This window comes from Hirundo rustica, chromosome 25 (genome assembly GCF_015227805.2).
Source record: "Hirundo rustica isolate bHirRus1 chromosome 25, bHirRus1.pri.v3, whole genome shotgun sequence".
Classification (NCBI taxonomy): domain Eukaryota; kingdom Metazoa; phylum Chordata; class Aves; order Passeriformes; family Hirundinidae; genus Hirundo; species Hirundo rustica.
Window position 1 is genome coordinate 1,430,643 of NC_053474.1, and position 20,150 is coordinate 1,450,792.

The 20,150-nt window shown below is 54.4% G+C and overlaps 2 protein-coding genes across 2 annotated transcripts; one reads left to right on the plus strand and one right to left on the minus strand.

Moving 5' to 3' along the window:
• Window positions 1-4,070, minus strand: CDCA8 (cell division cycle associated 8). The gene is made up of 10 exons (XM_040086283.1): window positions 3,954-4,070; window positions 3,730-3,858; window positions 3,451-3,491; window positions 2,916-2,991; window positions 2,449-2,585; window positions 2,094-2,167; window positions 1,706-1,804; window positions 1,421-1,547; window positions 550-636; window positions 1-228 (listed from the first exon to the last, which is right to left on the minus strand). Exons 1-10 carry the CDS (start codon window positions 4,033-4,035, stop codon window positions 172-174), a joined length of 909 nt encoding a protein of 302 aa, XP_039942217.1. The 5' UTR covers window positions 4,036-4,070; the 3' UTR covers window positions 1-171.
• A 75-nt stretch (window positions 4,071-4,145) lies between these two features.
• On the plus strand, window positions 4,146-5,956 carry AIRIM (AFG2 interacting ribosome maturation factor). Its single transcript, XM_040086245.2, has 4 exons — window positions 4,146-4,402; window positions 4,475-4,651; window positions 4,745-4,866; window positions 5,167-5,956. The coding sequence occupies exons 1-4, from the start codon at window positions 4,146-4,148 to the stop codon at window positions 5,232-5,234; spliced, it is 624 nt and encodes a 207-aa protein (XP_039942179.1). The 3' UTR covers window positions 5,235-5,956.
• The last annotated feature ends 14,194 nt before the right edge of the window (window positions 5,957-20,150 follow it).

Consider the following 20,150-nt stretch of genomic DNA (forward strand, 5'->3'; position numbering starts at 1 on the left):
TTAAAAAAAAAAGTTCAATTTATTTTGATCCCATTACATATCATAGGTAGAATAACTAGTTCTTAGCTTCCATTCCGTAGATCAATGAAAGGAAGATACAAGTTAGAGCAAGAACTAAATGAAGGTAGCAGTCCTAAATGTAAAATGTTATTTACAGAGGGATGTAGCTGCTCACTGACTTCCATCTAGGGGTATTTTTGCCTCGTTGCAAGCCTGTGCGAGACAAACCTGAAAGGAAAGAGCAAACAATCAGTACTCAGAGACACTGGCACAGCCCACAGCCACCTGCGGCTCCAGCCTAAAGGACCTGAAGTTTGTTTTTCAGAGCAGTGACAACAGCTCTTTTCCCCACTCTGGATTCAGCCAGATGTGATGGAAAGCTCCTGCTTCTCCTTCCCTGCTTCTTCACCTCTGACATCAGCCAAAATTCAAGACAAGGGGTCAGGGGGAAATAATTCTACTGCAGCTCAGCAGTCCCCTGACTGATGAAAGAGGGAGAGCAGTGCCTTACAGCTTCAGGTCACGGCTGACAAAAACACCCAGACTTACTGACAGCTTCTTCATGAGCCCTCGGGCCTTGGGGTTCAGCTGAAGAAAATTCCTCTTGGTCAAATCCTTTGCTGTCAAACGTATGCTCTGTGGAAACAAACTCAAATCTCAGGTTTTCTGTCTGGTCAGCTGCAGCAGCAAAACAGTTAAATTTAAAAAAAAAAAAAAAAAAAAAAAGAGATTAATATCTAAGTATAGACAGGCAGGGAACTGCATTCGGCTGGAAGAGAAGCTCGTCTCACACTTTTCCTGCAGTCCATTAATGCATTACTGCCTGTAGTGGTTTTAAACAGCTTGATTTTTGGTGGAGGGTAGGAAAAAGCCGGTGAGTGAATGATTATTTTTTTGTGGGTGCACCGGCGTTTGGCCAGCACCAAACCCACTGCACTGGCACTTGAGCTGCTTTAAGTGTTTTAAAGCAAATGCACAGAGAAACATCCTCCTGTTCTGCTTCAAAGAGCTTGAGCAGCTCCCACTTCTGGCTAAGAGTCTCTTAAGGCTCTTTTTAAGCTCCACCAACCCACGGATAAAGCGCACAGCTAAAGAGACAAGAGCAGATGAAGCAGAGCTGGTCCAAGCCCTGGATAAAGCACACAGCTAAAGAGACAAGAGCGGATGGAGCAGAGCTGGTCCAAGCCCCGGATAAAGCGCACAGCTAAAGAGACAAGAGCAGATGGAGCAGAGCTGGTCCAAGCCCTGGATAAAGCGCACAGCTAAAGAGACAAGAGCAGATGGAGCAGAGCTGGTCCAAGCCCCGGATAAAGCGCACAGCTGAAGAGACAAGAGCGGATGAAGCGAAGCTGCCGGGGCACCCAGAGGTGCCTGTGCACCCGTGCAGCCCCGCCTGAGCAGGTGCAGGGTCAGGAATTACCTCTCCCCCGCCGAGGGGCAGGGTGAGGACGGCGTCCCCGGTGTCGGCGAGGGGGCTGCCGTTGGCAGAGATGGTGTAAACGCGCTCGTTGAGCGCCGGCGTGCGCAGACCCGGCGTCTTGAACACCCTGAAACCACAAGTTAGGAGTGAGTGATGCCTGCTGACAGCGCCTCGAGTCCCCTCTCTCCTTTCAGAGCCACTAAAGGCTGTGTGGAGAAGAGGTGGAGTAAAGCAGAGTGTACCAGAGATAGGGGGGAAATGTTATTTGTTTTCTCTTTAACAAACCTGGAATCGAATCTGGGTGTAACCATGGAGGTGCCTCCCCGCGCACAGATATCAACCATTCTGCCAGTAGCTGGAGTGATAAAGCTGTTTTTGCTTGATCTGTTAAAGGGAAATAAACATCTGCTCCTAAGATGACCCTTAACAAATGTACAGGCACTGGTCAAAGGCTTGAAGAATTATTACTAACCAGTGACCCCAAAAACCGGGGACAGCTTGTTCTCACAAGAGGGGCAGTTGCCCATCTTTCATTCACATCAATTTTTCCCTGTAGCGTGGCACAACTCTCCCCCCCCCCCACCACTACTGAGCCAAAGTCCATCCCACCAAAGAGAGATATTTACATTTGCACCCTCATTCTCCATTTCAAAGACAGCGCCATCCCCGTTACCTCTTGCTCATGCGCTTCACTCTCGCTGAGGGGGGTCTCCTGGCCACGGGTGGCTTTTTGGCAGATGCCTTCACCTGAAGCACACATCACTCACCAGATCAGTTACTTCCCTCTCGTGGGACAGCTGAGTCCACACAAACAGATGCTCCCACACAAAATGTTGGTCCCTTTCCATGGCACAAGAGCCCAGAACAAACTCCATTCAAACCCTTGGGACCTTCCCCCATCACTAGAATTCTCTGGGAAGCAGCAGCTGTTTGAAGTGCCCCCTCATTCTGGAGGATGACCCTAGTCATCAGCTCAGTCAGGAATTTATATCCTGAGAATAATGTCACCCCAGAGAACAGCTGCTCACCTTGGCAGTTCTTGGATTCACGTTCTCAGCCTCTGTCTCTGAAGGACACTGGCTGTCGACTCTGGACTTCTTTGGCAGAGGAAGCGATGGAGGCTCTGCTTCCTCAACGGTTTCAACGCTCCTTTTGAATTTATCCACTAGAAAGAGAAAGCGTTATCTAAGTAAATTGTAACTTTGAATTATTATTTAGCAGGGGAGGCAAATAGCTGCAAGCAGTTTTGGCAACAATTTGCTTCAGAAATCCAAATTCCAATGCAATCCCGATGGTTGATGGAGCACTACTTTGGATTATTTTGAATGTTTTAATGAAATTAATAAGAGGTACTGCAGGTACCAGGGATAAAAGTAGGATTATTTTCCTGGTTTAAACATACTGAGGGACGTGAGCAAGAACTGAATTATTATTCACATTAAAAAACCACAACACGCTTCCATCTCACCAATCACACCACAATGTTTAAACTCACCCTTCTTGACGATGTCAAACGGTGTATTGATAACTCCCGCTGTCAGCTTGTCTATTTCTGCTATTTCCAAGTCTGCCTAAAAATTAAAAACACTTGTGGCACCACTGGGATTGCTGACAGCCCAAAGTTCTTGTAAGCCAAAGCTATAGAGCAAACCCCCAATAATTTTAGAGCCAGCCCAGCTTCACATTTGCTGTTGTGCTCAGCCTGGGCCCTTTCATGCCTCTGTGCACGCCCTCAGGACTCGGTGCCTGGCTGTGTGTGCCTTGCCCAGCCCTGCTGCTCAACCAGCTTGGAAACGCTTTCCTTTACTGCAAAGTGCGTGTGCTCTCAGGGATTTGGGAGTGCGATCTAGCAGATGAGGAAAGATCAACAGAGCAGCAGGACCATGTAAGTCCCAGCTCTGATACAAGGGGCATCCCTTATTGTTAAAATTTTAAAGAACCATTTTTGAAAATATTGATGTAACTGTTTCTCTTGTGAGAAGCAGTGCGTGATGGCTCTAGAGAGCTTTATGTTGGTGCTGGAAACCTACCATAGCCACCTCCTCCAGCGTCTTTCCACTTCCTTGTTTAGCTAGAAAGAAAACATTTCAGACAAATCAGGACGTGTCCGGGACAGCTCACACAGCACATCGAGGTGCAAAACCCAGCACGAACCAGCTCCCAGCCCTAGAGAACAGGAGCAGCAGCCCCGGACAGCCCCAGGGATGCTTCCCCGGGGATTCCAGGCGCGGCGGATCCCAGCTGCTCCCTTGTTCCCGTTGGGGTTTGTTATCCACGGGCGAACGCGCTCCCCCCGCCCAGCACCGCACCGTAGTACTCGAGCCAGTTCATCTGGCGGAGCTCCAGCGGCAGCCGCAGGATCGCCATATCGTACAGGTTCTCGATCTCCTTCACCAGGCACTCCCCGTCCGCCCGCAGCCGCTCCAGCCGCCGGTTCACTGCGGGGACACGCGGCGTTAGCCCTGCCCGCGCCCCCTCATCCCTCTCCCGCTCCGCCTTCCCCTCCATCTCCCTCTCCCTCTCCCGCTCCCACCTTCGCGGTCGAAGTCCTTGAGGAAGGCCGCCAGTTTCCTGCCGCGGGAGCTCGAGCCGCCTTTCCTCCTGGCGGGCGCCATGGCGGCTGCTGAGGGCGGGCGGCGTTCGAACGGCCCGCGGGCCCGCGGCGGCCAATGGCGGCGCGGCGCGGGCCGATGACGGCGGGAGCGCGGCCGGGCGGGGCCGGGCCATGGCGGCGCCGCTGCTGCCGGCGCTCCGGGCCTGGGCGGAGGCGGCGGCGCGGGCGGAGGCGGCGGCGCGGGCGGCTCTGGAGGCCTCGGGGCCGCTGCTGGACTCGCTGGCCGCGCTGGCGGCGCAGGTGCGGGCGGCGCGGCGGCTGCCCTGGGACGCTTCGCCGCTGGGCGCTTTCCCGGAGCTGCGGGCGCGGCTGTGGCGGAAGCAGCGCGGCGCGGCCGAGGCGCTGCTGGAGCGGCTCGGCGAGCGGCGGTGAGGAGGCGGCCGGGGCCGGGCGGGGCGGGCAGGGGGGTGAAGGCTCGGCTGATCGCGGTGTGCCGGCAGGGAGGAGCTCCGGGCCGTGCGCGATGCCGTGGCGGCCGCCGGCGCCGCCGTGCTGCGGCTGTACGAGGAGCGGGGCCCGGCCGAGCTGCCGGCGGTTCTGCGGCGCGGTCCGCGCTGCCCCTCGCTGGCCGATGTGCTGGAGGGGCTGCAGGACGTGGAACGCTACTACCGGCACCTGTATCCTGCTCCGGGGGTCTCTGGGCTGCGCTGGGGGTGTCAGGGCAGCGCTGGGGGGCTGTTTTCTCTTTGTTATCCTTAACGGGCACGAAGGTACTTGGAGAGCAAACTGCTCCTGCAGCGCATCACCTTGGACAGCCTGGCAGACGTGGAAGCCCTCCCGCAGTCCTGGGAGAGGATTTTGGAGCGCTACAAAGAAGACAGCGTCGTTCAAGGTAGTTCCGTGTACAGAGAGCTGAGGGGGTCTCTCTGGGGACAGACACCAGCAGCAGTGGGTGACACATCTTTGTGACCTGCTCTGAGATCTCAGTCAGTTGAAAGTACTCAGCATCACACCTGGGCACAGCTGGAAGCAGCATCCTCCCTCACAACGCATCAAGGGCTCAGTGACCCATTTCATTTAGTCAGTTTTACCCACACTTTCTTTTATTGCCTTTGGAAACACGTTTTTGGGAGTACAGAATTCGGGTAGAGCGCGTTAAGCTGACAGGGCTGTTGTGTTCTCTCTGTCTCAGATACGCTCCTGAAGGTCTCGCTGTTCGTGGAGAACCATCGGGAGGTGAGCTGCTCACCTGGCTCCTGACAGCGCAGCAGGGACTGGCACTGACCAGCTTCTGGAGTGTTCTGCAATGCTGCAAAGGGGACCAGGAACTGAGGGAACTCTCCTGGTGGAAGCTGACTGAGTTGAGTCTCGGCCTCAGCACGAAATGCTTGAACTGTGCCATTTTCAAATGGCCTTGGTCTCTGAAGAGGCTGAGCCGAAAAAGCCATGAGGATAGAGGGGAGTCACCTCCAGCTGTGGAACTTGTCCTTTCCTTCTCCTGACCTGGATGTTTTGTATCATGGAAAAAAAAATGTTGATACTTACTTACATGCGGTGCTGCAGATGTTTAACAGTTCTTCAGGCTGGTGTCATGAAAGATAATTGGGCTCTGTCCTTACAAACAAAATATGTCAGATGAGGGCTTAGATACAGTGGTCACCTCATGTGCTTGGGCAGTGCGTTTGTATTCATCCCACCTGGGCATGGAGGAGGAAGGAAGCAAATCTGGCTTGAAAATGTGATTATGGCAGTGCACAGATGCCTGAGTTCTGACATGGGCAGTGTTCAAGGGTGTTGCAGAACACTGCTCTGCCACCACCAAAATCAGTGTTAAAATATCACTGCTGACACTTCAGGGACAACTTTTGTGGGCACAGATCCTCTGAACTTTCCCGGGGAGCAGCGGGGTGTTTGTCTCTGAATTATGTATCTGGTGAGGAGCTGCAGCCTCTCAGAGAAAACCAATAAAGAATTGCACCGGACCCGTTGTGGGTGTGTTTGTGCTCGCGTTTGTGTCCCCAGCCCCGGCTGTCCCTGCGGCCACCTGAGGGCACTGCAAACAGCGCTGCTGGGAGTGCCAGGGGTGGGAAACTGCTGGGGCTTCACGAGTTCTGGTTGCACTTCTTCACACAGAGTTCTGATTGCAAAGAAAAGCAGCTGCTGAGAAAACCCGCTCCTGGCGCTGGGTGCTGTGCCCAGGGTGGGTTCTGCTCCTGGCAGGGCTCGGGGGTTCCTCACGTGGCTCCACAGCCTTGTGCTCCTTGCACAGGGTTTGGAGCATGGTTGATGGCTCAGGGTGAGTCAGGGGTGTCATCTCTGCTCAGGCCTTGCTCTGTCATCTCCACAACCCAGGAGATCGTGGTGAGCTTGGATGCAGAGCTGTCTTTGCGTGTGTGTGCTCTGTACAACCCTTCAACACCCCTTTTTTCTGTCAGCCTCTCTTCAGGACAGCTGCACAATGAACAAATGGATTTAAATTCTGGGAGGTGTTCAGCACAGTTCAGTGGTGGCCCTTCTGCTTCTCCCAGATGTTTGGCCCCTGATGTCTGTCTTTGTGCTAACAGCAGCCCCGCTAGAAGTGCTGAGGGAGCTTTCTGCATTGAAAGTGGCCATGCCCTGACTCTGACTGACTGAAACGGGGTGAAGGAGGTGCTCATTGAAGTTCTGTTGTGATTAATTGCCCTGTGCCGTTCCTGCCTGATGGGCCATGTCATCAGCTGCATTTGTCTGCGGCGTTCCGCAGGGCGCGAGTGAATCTCTGCATCGCAGCGCTCCTAATTGGGATCAGCTGTGGGCTCCTTCCCTTGCAGATCTGGCTGCTGTGTCAGGATGGCTGCCAGGGACCCCATTGTTAACGAGGACACGGTCCCTCGTGCGTGCAGGGCTCCCTTCAGCTGGCACTTGCCCGGGGGTTGGAGGGTTCCCCCGTGAGCAGAGCCGCGGTGGGCGTTCAGCGTCACGCATCCCTGGCAGCGGGCAGGTGAGGAGGCCACTCCTGCTGCTCCCTGCCTGGCAGCCTGCACGGCCGGGTCAGACACCTGCTCGCAGCTCGGGGATGTCTCCGTGCCGGATTCCAGCGCCTTCCCGAGGATCCGGACAGGAGGGAGGTGAGTGAGAGCAGCTGCTGCTGCTCCAGCTGCCTGGGGAGCCAAATGCGGGGTCAGGGTCCTTGGTTCCCTTGGTGCTAAAATCAAGAGCCAGCCGTGGTTAAAGGATAAAGGGTTTTTATCTTGGTATTTAATAAGGATCCTCACGGTGCGACGCTCCATCGAGGTGGAGTACGCTGAAATGTGCACCCGACAGATTGCGTATACAATTTTATAGATTTTGCCAATTAGTATATCTAATAAAGACGCTTCAATGAGAGGCTTGAATGAACAGCGTGCTATTTTCTCATCTCGAAGTGTTCTCTCTTGGATGGGCTTAATCTTAGTTTATAGGATGTGTCTTAGAGGGGCTTTGGTTTCTCAAGATAGCGTAGGGCTTTCCGGCTTTCAGCTGCGAGGCCTTTTAGGATGTTTGGCTTTCTGGCTTAACAGAATACCAGGACTATGTTAACTTATCACACTTAAAGAATTACAAGTATGTATGCTAAGAGCACTGAGAACACATGAAAGGTATATAAAAGAAAAGGGAAAAAACTCATCATGGTATCGAGGGAGTCCAGCCTGTGCCGTACCTTAGTGGGTAAAGCAGCACTGAGGGCTCTGAGACCAACTGGGAAAATACATGTAACCATAAAAATAAATCTAATTTTTGGAGTAGAGCTCTTAAAGTATTCTCTCATGGAGATCTGTCTTTGAGGAATGCAATAAAATGCAGTTAGCAGCTGGAGCTACCTTGTTAAAGGAGAATTGTCAGGAAACACAAAACTCACACTTCGATTTTCAGCTTTACCTGCTGCTAACTCGGTTGGAAAATGGTTATTCTTCCCTTAGAGGAAAAGCACAAACTAAGTTCAGTTACTAAATTCGAATGCCCACAAACATTTATAAGGAGCACCTGACTCGTATATGGTTTTTTTGCTTCCTCCCACAGGGCTGAGAGCTGGCTTCTGGTGCCTTTGCAGCTCTGCTCAGAAATGAGGACCTGCTGTTGGTAACACCAGGCTTCCAAAACAAACCCAAAAGCTTTGCTTAAGCCTAAGCTCGTGGATTTGAAACAGATTTCAAAACTGAGTGTATTGCAAGAGTCCACAGTTATGGAAAAGACAAAGGATTTGGCACCTGAACTGAAGTGTGAAGTGACTCGGAGGCAGAAATATGTGATAAAAAGCTTTGTGATTTATTTAATAAACCAAGCATGGGTTTCACAAGTCCCTATGGTTTTTGTGCTTATTCTTTGAGACTTTCCTCTTGGCCTGAAGCAGAACTCCTTTGTGACTTTGCTGACGGGCTGCCTGAGTACTTATCTGCTCCAAAATACAGCAAACATTCTCCACTACCTGTTAGCCGGCTTTTTTGCTCTGTTCCCCGAACTTGGCTCAGCGTTTCTCTAGCGCTTGTGACTCTGTCACAGCTTTTGCCCCGTTGAGCTCCAAGGGAGGGCAAATTCTGCTGATCTGGTGGGTGTGCAGTGAGTGGGGGCACATCTGGCCTGCAGCAGCGACGAGCTTTCCCACGTGGGACACGCTCAGCACACAGCCTGCAGGAACAGGCACGAGCAGTTGCCTGGGGAGCTCTTTGCTGATGTGGTCTGGCCCCAAACCCCTGCAGACCCTCCAGGGCTGCCTGTACTGCCTGTGGATGGAGCCTGTTCACGTTGCCCGTCCTGCAGAGGTTTTATTTCAATCCTCCCTTCCTGCTTTTCCCCCCAGCCCTTTCCCTCCTCCTCCCTCCTCCTGTGGATCTGCAGTAGGTGTCTCCTGAACTTGCCTGAGCTCCCTGTCCCAAGCTTCTTCCTGACTAATTCTTTCCAGATGTCCGGGAGCTTTTATGTTTAGCAGTTTTGCTCAAGTTCTTCATTCATTCTTTGAAAGAGCAAACCTATTTTCCTAGGATTTTTTGAAAATTCAGACTGGTCATGGCTTCCCAAGAGCTGCTTCTGCCTCCCAGTGAAATGTTTTAGGTACCACTGCAGCCTTCCACCGCTGAAGCGGAGCACAACAGATACCCATAAATAGCACAGAAGTTTATTTTCCACAGCTGACAGCTCCAGAACTGTCTTTGGAATCTTGAAAAAAACACTCCATGCTACGTTTCTACCCAGCCAAGTGTCAGGTTGTTGGCTTGGGCTTTCCCAGCTGCAGCAGCTTGGAGAAGGAGGAGATCTGTCCGGTGTTCCTCTGACTGCGATCAACAACGGAAAGTAAGGAGCTCTGCCCATCCTCTCATCAAGTTCCCAGCTTAACTTTGGTTTTGGGGAGGTGGCTGTTCCTCCCGAAGGGATTTGACTGGGCAGGGTGTCCCGTGCTGCTCGGGCTGTGAGCTGTGTCCTGTCCTGGCTGTGGGCAGCTGGAGCTGCTGCAGCCTCCGGCCGTGCTAAAGGCTGCATTGGTGCGGCTCTGGGGACACTCTGGCTGTCACCCCAGAGCCACACGAGACTGAACGTGGGCTTGGAACGATGCCTGAGCCACGCTGCCTCTCCAGCACAGGCTCTGGCTTGTCTGGAAGTCACATCTTGTGGCTTCCCACGTGTGTCCAGCGCCTTTTCATCCTCGCCCTGCGCTCCGTGTGCGGTGAGGCTTGCGGCAGGTTTTGGCTGTTGGAAAGAAGCTTTGGGCTGTTCAGTGGAACTTGGGAAATTCCTGTCTTTCCTCTTGGGTTTTAATTTGCTTCAGGATTTACCTCGTGTGGTACACGGTGACTGAAAAATGCCAGTGGTGGGAGAGAGACGGAACCGTTCCTGGGTTCAGATTCCTGTTATGGAATGGTTCAGTGCTCCTGGCACCCCGGGGTGCAGGAGTGGGGATGTGCTGGAAGGATGAACCTGCCTTGTTGTCCCGTACTCCCAGCACCTCCCCAGGTACCAGTGCCTCCCCACGCATCAGAACATACAGAAATATGAATTATCTATTCAATTTCCCATCAAAGCACCCTGAGATTCTGTTCCCCTCTGTCTCCCAGCATGCCACAGCCTCCTCTTCACCGGGGCTGACATTGGATGACGGCTCCCTGCCCTCCCTGGTGCTTCTCTCCACAGCCCAGACAGTCTCTAGGCTGCCTGGGGAAGGCAGAATGAAGAACACCAAGCCAGTAAGTCTCCTAACCATTCTGCTATGTGAGGAATGAATCCAAGAGCCTTTGCACACTATTAATCTTTTCCAGTTCCTAAGAAAGCAAACGATCTCCTCCCGCTCCCATAAATTCAACCTCTCTCTCCAGCTTGTCCCCTGGTGTTTGAACCGCTCGCCAAGAGCTTTATTAAAACCTACAAGATGCAGTTTTGTTCCTTTACTGAATCCTAAACAACCGTGCTAGGTGGAGAAGAAACATTTGGTGCTGTCAGCTTTAGAGCATTTTTGTGAGTAGTCCATGGCCACTTGTCAGCCAGGGACCAGCCTCAGCCCCACACTGAGCCCCAGGAGGACCTTTGCTCTGCTCCCCTGAGGGTGGGAGATAAATTCAAGCCAAAACTTCACGGCCTCACTCCCAGAATCACCCGGCCATGATCCATCTGGGGGTAGCAGAGGGGATGTTCCCTGGACGCAGCGCGGTCCTGCGGCACCTCACCCTCCTGTGCCACGGCCAATATCTGCAGCTTGCCAGTGGCCCTGGGGACAAGCCCTGCTGGGCAGCTGCCACGCCCTGGCAGCTTTCCTGCCACCTCCTGTCCTGCTCTGAGCAGAGAGCTTTCTGCCACAAACCCTCTGCTTGTCCCCTGGGCATGACCCGGCCAGTGCCACCGCCGGGGGTGCGGGCAGCAGGGGAGGGTCCCCGGCTGCTGGTGTGAGCAGAGAAGCTGCAGCCGGTGCTGGGCAGCTCTGGGGGTGCTGGGACAGCCAGGGTGAGGGTGGCAGGTCCTGCGGGGGCAGCAAAGGTGAGGTGGCACGCCAGAGTCCTGCCGGCTGCCGTGCGTCACCGCTGGTCCTTGGCACATCCCGCAATGTGTCACAGCCTTCTCCCTTTCGTTTCCTGACATTCCCTCAGCCTGAAACTCATCAACCAGCGCTGGGGGAAAACATTCACAGCCGAAGCCAAAGCAGAAGTGAGCAAAGCTGTTCCTTTGGCTGGATTCCTCCCGCTCCTCGTGTCCCACTGCTTGGTTTGAGCACGAGCCACCTTCCCCTGCCCCGTGCACCTGAGCTCTGGGGAGGGGACAGCCATCTCCAGCTGCTGTGAGGGAGAGCTCTCGCTGTGGCTTTGCCAAGGACAGCTCCCTTCCATGGTGCAGCTCTGGTGCCTCTGCCCAAAGCCCAGGGAAGGGGGCGGGAGCAGGTTGTGTGAGTGGGAAGACAAAGCTGTAGAGCACCAAGGACCGCCTTTAAACTTCACAAATCTACTTGTGAGTCAGATGGCAGGGGCAGGAGAGGGGACAAGTGAGGGATGAGGAAGTTGGTGGAGTGCCCGAGGAGAAGCAGCCTGAAGCAGCTCTGGAACCAAGAATCCCACAGCTGCTCAACTGGAAGCTGGGGCTGGGGGCACCCGAGGCAGCGACACAACGTTCTGCTCATGAGGAACCTCAACAGGAGCCCCTGTGCGAGCCCCATCCGGGGGCCAAGAGCTCAGGTGGGCTGAGCCCTGGCACAGCAGGGTCTGGGCGGGTGCTGCCCGTCCTGTGCTGCATCACGCCTGGCAGCCGGGTGCCACACCGCCCTGCCTGTGCTGTGGGAACACGGGGGCATGTGGGAACCCCCCGAGGTGAATAATGCAGCCCGGCTTTCTCTGGACACGGCTCCCCCAGCTCGGAGAGGCTTTTTGGTCGGGTTTAATGAGATTAGTCTGTAAGCTCTGGAGATGTCAGCCTGCTGGCAGCTCCCCGTTCAGTAGTTCCTCGTGTGCCAGGGAATGATGTTCATTTCGTTGGCCTTGCCTCCGCTGGATCGGGCTGTTGCTCTGCTTCTCAATCAGCTGCATCTGCGTGGCAGTAACGAGCTGGAGGTCGCACAGCCCGGAGAGGGGTGCCCAAAAGTTCACTTGTGTGGAAGTTCACACTCTCTGTGCCCCCTGCCCAGTGGGTGCTGGGGCTCTGTACCCATCCTGACCCCTGTTCCCCCCGGGAGCCCCTCTGGGCTCCAGCCCCGGTTTATCGCTGCCGTGGTGACGCTGCACAGCTTGCACTGCTGCTGGAGAGGCTGCGCTTCTGACAGCTCCAGTCTGGGTCTGTGCTGACATTATTGAAGCTACTGGTAATAAAACATGTCACTACAGAGGCCAGGGCCACGTCCCATCCTGCAAAGGGAGAGCAAAAATCCAAACAAACCCCCAAAACCTCCAGAAAGCTCTAACCGAGCACGTGCCGACGGTAGGGCTGGATTTCCAGGGATGCACACCCTGCTCCTGCCACCCTGCCGGGAGGGGAGGCACCTCCTGGCCCTGCAGCAGGGACAGGTGGCACACGGTGCCACAGCCTCCCGGTACCACATCCTCATGTGTGTGCAGAATCCTCCCCGCGCAGGCAACTACAAACAAACGCTGTCGATGCCTCTGCCCTCCCGTCAGGGATTAGGACATGCTGGAGCAATTTGCATGGGGATGAAACTTGGAAGAAATGGCAAAGCCGAGGGAATATGATATTATTTATTATTGCCAGTTGCAAGGGAACAGCAGCAGCCTCCAAACTTGTATAACTCTGGAACATGACTATTATTAGAACGCAAAGTTAGCAAGCAATTAGCTAATTGCAATTCACATTGTCTGTTGGCAGTTGTAAGGAGAACAGTCATAAACCCCAACAGATGGAACTCAAATGGGTCAGCCTCTCTCTTTTTAATTTTTTTTTTTTTTTTTTTAATTTTTTTTCCATCCCCCAAAGGCTATGAGCTAAGCTCAGGTTCTCACTGGGGTTCATCTGCACCAGGGTCCCTGCAGACCACGGCCCTGCACCCCAGCCCTGCACATGGACCTTGTCCTGTCCAGACCCTCCCAAATGACACAGTTCTGAGGCCAGAGAGTTCAGGCTAAAAGTGCTGTGGTTTCCTCCCTTTGCTCTCCCTGGTGGTGTTTTTTCAGTAGCCATGGAAAAGCAGGGAGCAGAGAAATGCAGCTGCAATTTGTCTTTGTTCCCATCCAGTTCTCCATGGCTGCACAACTTCAGGTAATACCTTCTCTTCTCTCTCCAGCGGTGACACAAACCGATGGTGCCTCCCTGAGCATGATTTCTAAACCTTCTGAGGTCGTTTGAGGGATTTTCATTCCCTTCTGAGTTTGATTCACAGCAGGGATCTCTGCAAAGGTGAGCGGTGGACCAAGCAGCGCTCTTCTTCCCCTCTCCTGTCACAAGAGACACCGGTGGAACAGCTCCCACAGGGCAGAGATCATCTCACTGCTTTTGCTGGAAATGCCTGGGTGATGCAGCACCAGGACACAGCAGCAGGGTGGAACACGAGCCCCGGACTCGAGGGATGGCTCAGAGCACGGTTTTCATCCGTTTGAACCGGAGACGCTCCTGCCTGTGACTCTGTGCTGTCCTCTGGGCGGGTTTTGTGCTCTCAGTGTCACAGGGAAGCTGTGGCAGGTGTCTGCCAGGGGGATGAGCAACCATCATCCACCTGCAAAGCGTTTCTCTGCTGAAGCGCCTCGGGGTCCAGGCTGTGCACACAGATCAGCGTGTTTGGCACCAGAGGGGTACAAGGGGCACGTGTGACAGCCCCGGCGCCCCGAGTGTGGCAGCCTGGCACGTGCCAGCCTGTTCCTCTGCCTTGCAGCACCTGCAGGAGTGCGGCAGCAAGGCTGCTGTGATACCTGGAAACTCATCCTGCATTTCAGGGTAGGGACCAGCACGGGCAGATTTGGCCTTAAAAGGAAACATCACAGAAGGTATTCTGAGGAAATATTTCACTAAAGAGCGTAATATCTGTTACCCTGGTTTTTCTGAGTTTTTTAAAGCCTTTTGAATTTGCATAAAATGGAGTCAGACCTTTTAGCTACTGTACAATATTAGAAGCAGTTTCTACCTTTTTCTCACAGATGTAACACAAACAAATCCTTTGTTTTTCATTCTCTGTCCTTTGTTTGTATATTTCTAACCTGAAAACAATTGTAACTGACAGCTGGTCTAGCCACTGAGGCTGAGGGGTGAAAAAACCCCAGAAGCCAATCTACAGCCAGACCCACAAATGTATAAAAAGTAAGAAATAAACAAGGAGGTTCTCTCTGCCCTGAATCAGCCTTGAGCTGGCACAGAGGAACCTCTCTGCCCTGCGAAATTCCTCGTCTACGTGTAATTGCTGTGCGTGTCTCGGTGACAAATATCTACATTCAGGTGCTTTGTGGCCACGGAAGGAGCTTTGCCCTTCATCCTTCCTGAATGCCGCTGATGCCAGGGACTGTGGCAGAAGAGCATCCTTGCCTTGGGTCGAGCTGATACAGAGCACAGAGACAGCTGTGATCTGAGACACGTCAGGCCCAGCAACGTGAATTTCACAAACAGCAGTGCGAACCCACTGCACACCTTCGGCTGACATTGAACAGGGGATGGGTCGGAATTCATCTCGCAGCAAAAAAGCATTATAATGAAATGGAAACATCAGGTTTTACTTAGAACCCCCAGGTTTCCCACAGGAGGCAGTTTATGCAGTGCCCATTTATTAAAGACAAATGCTATCATTTGGAACACATCTCACGGAGAGCAGGGGACCGGCAGATGCAGGGGAGCAGTAACTGGAGATGGAGCTTTGCATTTACAAGCCGTTGTTTCCAGCAGGCTCTGCGTGTACCACCAGGTGTGATGAAAGCTGCCAGGTGCCCCAGTGTCCTCCAGGAGCCCTGGCCTGGCCTCCCACCGTGCACAGCCCCACCAGGACCGGCCCAGGCATGCCGGGCTTCAATGAGTGTTTGACAGCAGACAGAAAGATAATCCGGTTATCAGAAGTCAGGCAGCCGTGGGCTAAAATAAGCAGGCAGGGATGAGGGGCCCAGCTCTGGCTCCAGGTGCTGAGCCCTGCTCTCTGCTCCAGGAATCCCTTGGAATGAGAGCCAGCTCCTGCACAGCTTCTGCTGGGGCTGGAGGAGCAGCAGGGACAAGGATCCTCACCTGTGCCCCAGGACACACGGCAGCCTGCACAGGTCACCTCCCCACAGCTCCTGGGGCTCTGGTGCCTCTGATTTGGGCTCCTCACCCAAAAAAAGCTTCCGAGGGGTGTGTCTTTTGGAGGGAGATCCTCCCTGGCTCAGCTTGTTCCTTTTGAGGATCTCTGGTGCCAGCACCCACGGGGCACCAGCCTGATGTTCCTTTCCTGAGTGAGTGAGTGAGTGAGAGGTTCTGAACTTCGGGGCAAATGCTAATCAATAACAACTGCTGTTATAGTCACATCTACAGGTAACCCTGGTTTCTGTGTTCCCCTGGAAAGAAACAGTGTCCAGTCCATTGATTGAAACGGTGTATGCTGCCTGTCTGAAATCTTTCATTTGCATCCCGGCAAGGTGATGCTGTTTGTTCTCTCGAGATCAGGAGTCCAGGACAGGCCTGTCCTTCCTGGGCAGTAAGACCACAGGTAAAACCACATTTTGGGAAGTACAAACCCTACTCTTTGCCTGTAGGAGAACTTCCTGCCTCAATGCAGGATGGCATCTGCAACCATTCATTTGAATAAATTCCATTTTTTATGCTCTGTCCAGTTTTAGTACACCAGACAAAGCGTTCATATGGGACAGAACAGAAAGTCCTGCAGGAGCTTCCCCTCCTGTGTGATCATCAGGGACCTGACACCTAAGGCCACGGTTCCTTCTCCTCACAGAGCTCCCAGAGGTCAGCAGCTCAGTTCATGGAGTCCTACAAGAAGCCACGGATTCCTTTTGGGGAGCAGGCAGCCCCGGAGCGAGAGGGGTTTGGGATGTGAGCCCATTCCTCACGCTGGGCAGTGTGTGGGGAGGCAGATCCCCCTGCAGCGTGCACAGGGGCTCTCGGGGGGGGAACGTGGGCTGCAGTTCAGGGAAGGATGTTACCATCGCTGCAGATCCACCCAGAGAGCTCTGCGGGTATCAGGGAACCTCCCCCAGGTCCCAGAGACAAAGGTACTCCTAATGAGAACATCAAACCTCGTCCCGCAGAACTGCCTGCTCCAGGTGGCTTGATCCTGGGAATGCAGCTGGGGGAAGATGTCCGTCAGTGCTGAGCCTGCCTGGACCCTGCACAGAGCGGAACAACCCCCAAAAAGGCGAATGGTATCAGACAAGGGATCTCCTGACTGCCTCATCCTGCCAGCTCCACATCTGGGAGGAGAGCGAGAGGGCAGAGAAGTGCCTTGCCTGTCTGCCTGCACCGTGCAGACAGGCTGGTGACAGCTCAGCAATGTAAATGATGCATAATAAGCCCTAAATAAAGTGCGAGGAACGTGTTTGGGATCAGCAAATCCATTCTGACAACAAGAAGCAAAGGAATGAAATCCCTTTTCCCAAACAGGCTGCAAAGTCATGAAATAAATGTAATCTAATCCCACTGAAAAATGGCTACTGAAGGCTTCTGGCTGGGGTCTCCCTGCTCTGGTCTGTGCACCAGGGAACAGGGACAAGGACACCTGGGGAGGAGGAGATTTGGGACTGGGGGCCACCTTCTCCTCCTCAGAGCGCTCAGGTTCTCCTGAAATCCCTTTGTCCTCTCACATTTACAGCACAGTCTGTCCCATTTCCTTACATCCCCCAGCAGCCGTTTATCATCAGCTGGAGCCAAACGTTCCCCAGCCCTGACCTTCAACAGCCCTGTGAGCTGTTCTCCTCTGCTTAAGTGGGAGACTTAAGATAATCCCGGAGTCTCTTAAACACGCCTGCTGCGAATAAACGCCGCGGGCTGACGGGTCACAGCCTGCGCTGCCCGGGGCAGGAGCGGGGGATCCTCTGCACCATTCCCCCGCTGCTGCAGAGTTCCTGGTCCTCGCAGGACCACAGGCAGGCCGGGGAGCTCTCTCTAGCGCTTCACAGCAGGGTGAGAGGAGCAGCAGCAGTGCCGGGAGGAGCTGCGGGAGCGCACGGCCCCAGGGCTGCTCCCGGGGGGCGCAGACAGCTCCGTGCTCCGCGCAGAGGATGAGCTGATCCAGCTTCCTTCAGCTTGGCACTGGTCATCCTCCACGGCTTTCCGTGCCCACTCCCTCTGCTGAGCCACCTCCAGGCAGGAACATATTTTCCAGGGAATAATGCGTTTTTTAAATTTTTTTTTTGGTCTCTGTGCCCACGCTGGGAGGTGCTGAGGCTGCTCCTGTGGGGGTCTGGGTGAGCTGCAGGGAATGGTCCTCCCCGGACTTCACTGGGGACTGCGAGTCTTTGAGCAGTTGTTTTATGTTCTTTGTTGCCCCTTTCACTTGACCGGGGGCCAAAAAGGTGGGATCCAGATTGCAGGTGTGTTTCTGCTGCCTCCTTCTGCCTGGGAGCTGCTGCTCGTGGCCTTCGTGGGCTGCAGCGAGGTTCCCTCAGTGTCCCCAGCCCTGGAGAGCCGCTGTCCCCCCAGGCTGTGCAGTCTGGGTGCTGTGGCCAGGCAGATGTCCCGGGACACGGCGCTGCGCTGACAGCACGAGCTGCAGCCTCGGAGCGCAGGAGGCTGCCAGGACACCTCATCAGACGGAGATTGCCTCTTTGTTCCTCTGAAAAACCACAAAAAAAGAGCTCCTCTCGTCACAGTTCACTGATGCCCAGACAGAGATGATGTGAAATCTGTGGGAAGACTTCTTTTATTACGATATAGGAATGCACAGAACCAGATGTTTAAGCTTAGCTGTGGCTCCTCCGTGTCCTGCTGTCCCTGCTCAGGGTGATGTACGACGCTCCGAGTGTGTTTGCTGCTCTGCGGGTCTCCGGGAGCTGCTTGGAGCCAGGGCCACGGCCACAGCAGGTTCCCTGCACCCCTCTGTGCCTCGGGGCCCGGTGCAGAGGTGCCGGTGTCGCCGTGGAGGAGCAGGTGCCCCTCGCTGACCCACCAGGAGCAGCCCCCAGCCCCTGCAGGTGCTGCTCTCTGCAGCTGTTTTTGCCTTTCCGTGGTCTCCCGAGGCCAAACCCCGCTCCTGGTTTTCTGTTTTTCTCTGCCGCTTCTCCGCTTTGAGTTAAAACGATCCAAGCCGCGGGCTGGGCTGTGTGCTGGGAGCCGGCAGCTGTTTTACAACAGCCTGGGACATCGTCCTCATCCCGGGACACCCTCCTCATCCCGGGACACCCTCCCCATCCCGGGACACCCTCCTCATCCCGGGACACCCTCCCCATCCCGGGACACCCTCCCCATCCCGGGACACCCTCCCCATCCCGGGACACCCTCCCCATCCCGGGACACCCTCCCCATCCCGGGACACCCTCCCCATCCCGGGACACCATCCCCATCCCGGGACACCCTCCCCATCCCGGGACACCCTCCCCATCCCGGGACACCCTCCCCACCCCGGGACACCTTCCCCTGCCCATCAGCTCCGAGGAAACCCAGCGCTGCGGCTCCCCCGGCTGCAGCAGGGAACCAAAGCTCACACGCACGCCTTGTTTGTTCCCCCAGCAGCCAGAATTTCATCTTTTCCACCCCCACGCTGCCAGCAGAGCCCTTCTCCGCCGCCCTGACACCTCCAGGGTTTGTTTCCAGCTGAACCGCGCTGCCTCCATGTGCGCTCCTGCCGCTGGCTGCCGGTTGTTAAGCGGGTGCTCTTGTTGGTCCCCCTACCTCCGTTCGGAAGCTGGCAGTCCTTAAAAGCTCATTCATCCTGGGAGCACAGCGGCGATTACAGCCCGGTCCCAGGGGTCGCGTTAGCTGCTGCTCTCCCACCAGCCCAGTCACGCCCGGCTCTGATTGACGGGATGCAGAAAAGCCAAGCGTGCTCCGCGCACTGCCCACGGGAGAGGTGGGAAGGGGTAAAGCGGTGACAATCGCCTGCAGGCAGCGGATAATGCTGGGTTATTGCGGCCCTGCACGGAGCTGGGACGGGCAGAGTCCTCACAGAGGGACAGCGGCTGCAGGGAGGATGGCAGAGGACGTGAGCATTTCCCCAGCAGGCTCTGTGAAAGTAAATTGTGATGGCAGAGGACGTGAGCATTTCCCCAGCAGGCTCTGTGAAAGTAAATTGTGATGGCAGAGGACGTGAGCATTTCCCCCCAGCAGGCTCTGTGAAATTAAATTGTAAAATTGTCAATCCAATCACCGCTCATTGCCTTCCCACCTCTCGAGGTATTCTTGGCTGTTGGAGGAAGAATGTTGGAGGAAGTTTGTGGAGAGCTTCGGGGATCGTTCCCCGGGAGGTTCAGGCTGTGAGTAAGGGATTCACCACCCGGAGAAGTGCAAGGCTCACACCGACTGCCCCAGCTCCAGTGACAGCAGGGGCTGCTCCCCTGGATGTGGTCACTGTTTAACAGAAAACTCCAGCAAATCGAGTGGTCTGAATCGCCCCTGGGTACAAAACTCCCAGAGCACGTGGATTGTAATGACCAGGAAAGAGCCAGCCGAGAGTTTGAGCAGACTGTTCGCAAATCCTCCTGCTCCAAAGGTTCCCTCCAGGCTGAAAGTCAGAGCTAATGCTAAAACAATATTTTTTATGCAAGATCAACTCTGAAGTGCAATAGAGAAACACACAAAGGAATCTCAATTGGCCATCTGGCTCTGACACTCCTGGAGCTCATGGCCATTTATCTCTGTCCAAAAGCGTGCTTTAAAGACACAACAGGAGTCTTCCTTTGGGGAGAGAATGGAGTGCATGTTTGGCCTTCAGATGTCAAATCGAACACCGAAGCTATAGGAAGCACATAAACACCAGAGAACAAACAAGCTCGCTCCATACCTGAGATGAAGCTTGATTTTGGATGCAGAAATGTGTTTATTTTCTTGGGAAGGAGCAGGCTCTGGCCTTTCAGCTGTTACAGATTTTCTCAGGGGAATAATTTTCCTAGCAAACCTTGTTCCTTCTGTAATCCTTTGTAGCAACTCACCGAGTCATGCTGCCCTTGCTTTAAAAATACGTTTTCAAGGCCCATTAGCAAATTCACAGGTTTTGGCTTTTTTTATACCCTGGGAATTAAAGTGAAAACATAAGACCCAGCAAACTATTTTCGCTTTATGTACAGCCTCCCCAGTAAACAAGTGTTGCAAGAGCCTGTGCGCTGCCGGCAGAGCAGAGGGATG

What these genes read in the sequence shown, in the direction of transcription:
- CDCA8 (XM_040086283.1), bottom strand. Translation starts at nt 4,035, where the DNA reads ATGGCGCCCGCCAGGAGGAAAGGCGGCTCGAGCTCCCGCGGCAGGAAA. An exon ending in GTTTGACATCGTCAAGAAGG is followed by an intron (nt 2,586 to 2,915) that starts GTGAGTTTAAAC and finishes TTCTCTTTCTAG; the next exon opens with TGGATAAATTCAAAAGGAGC. An exon ending in TGCCCCTCGGCGGGGGAGAG is followed by an intron (nt 637 to 1,420) that starts GTAATTCCTGAC and finishes TTGTTTCCACAG; the next exon opens with AGCATACGTTTGACAGCAAA.
- AIRIM (XM_040086245.2), top strand. Translation starts at nt 4,146, where the DNA reads ATGGCGGCGCCGCTGCTGCCGGCGCTCCGGGCCTGGGCGGAGGCGGCG. An exon ending in GAGCGGCTCGGCGAGCGGCG is followed by an intron (nt 4,403 to 4,474) that starts GTGAGGAGGCGG and finishes GTGTGCCGGCAG; the next exon opens with GGAGGAGCTCCGGGCCGTGC. An exon ending in GAACGCTACTACCGGCACCT is followed by an intron (nt 4,652 to 4,744) that starts GTATCCTGCTCC and finishes ACGGGCACGAAG; the next exon opens with GTACTTGGAGAGCAAACTGC.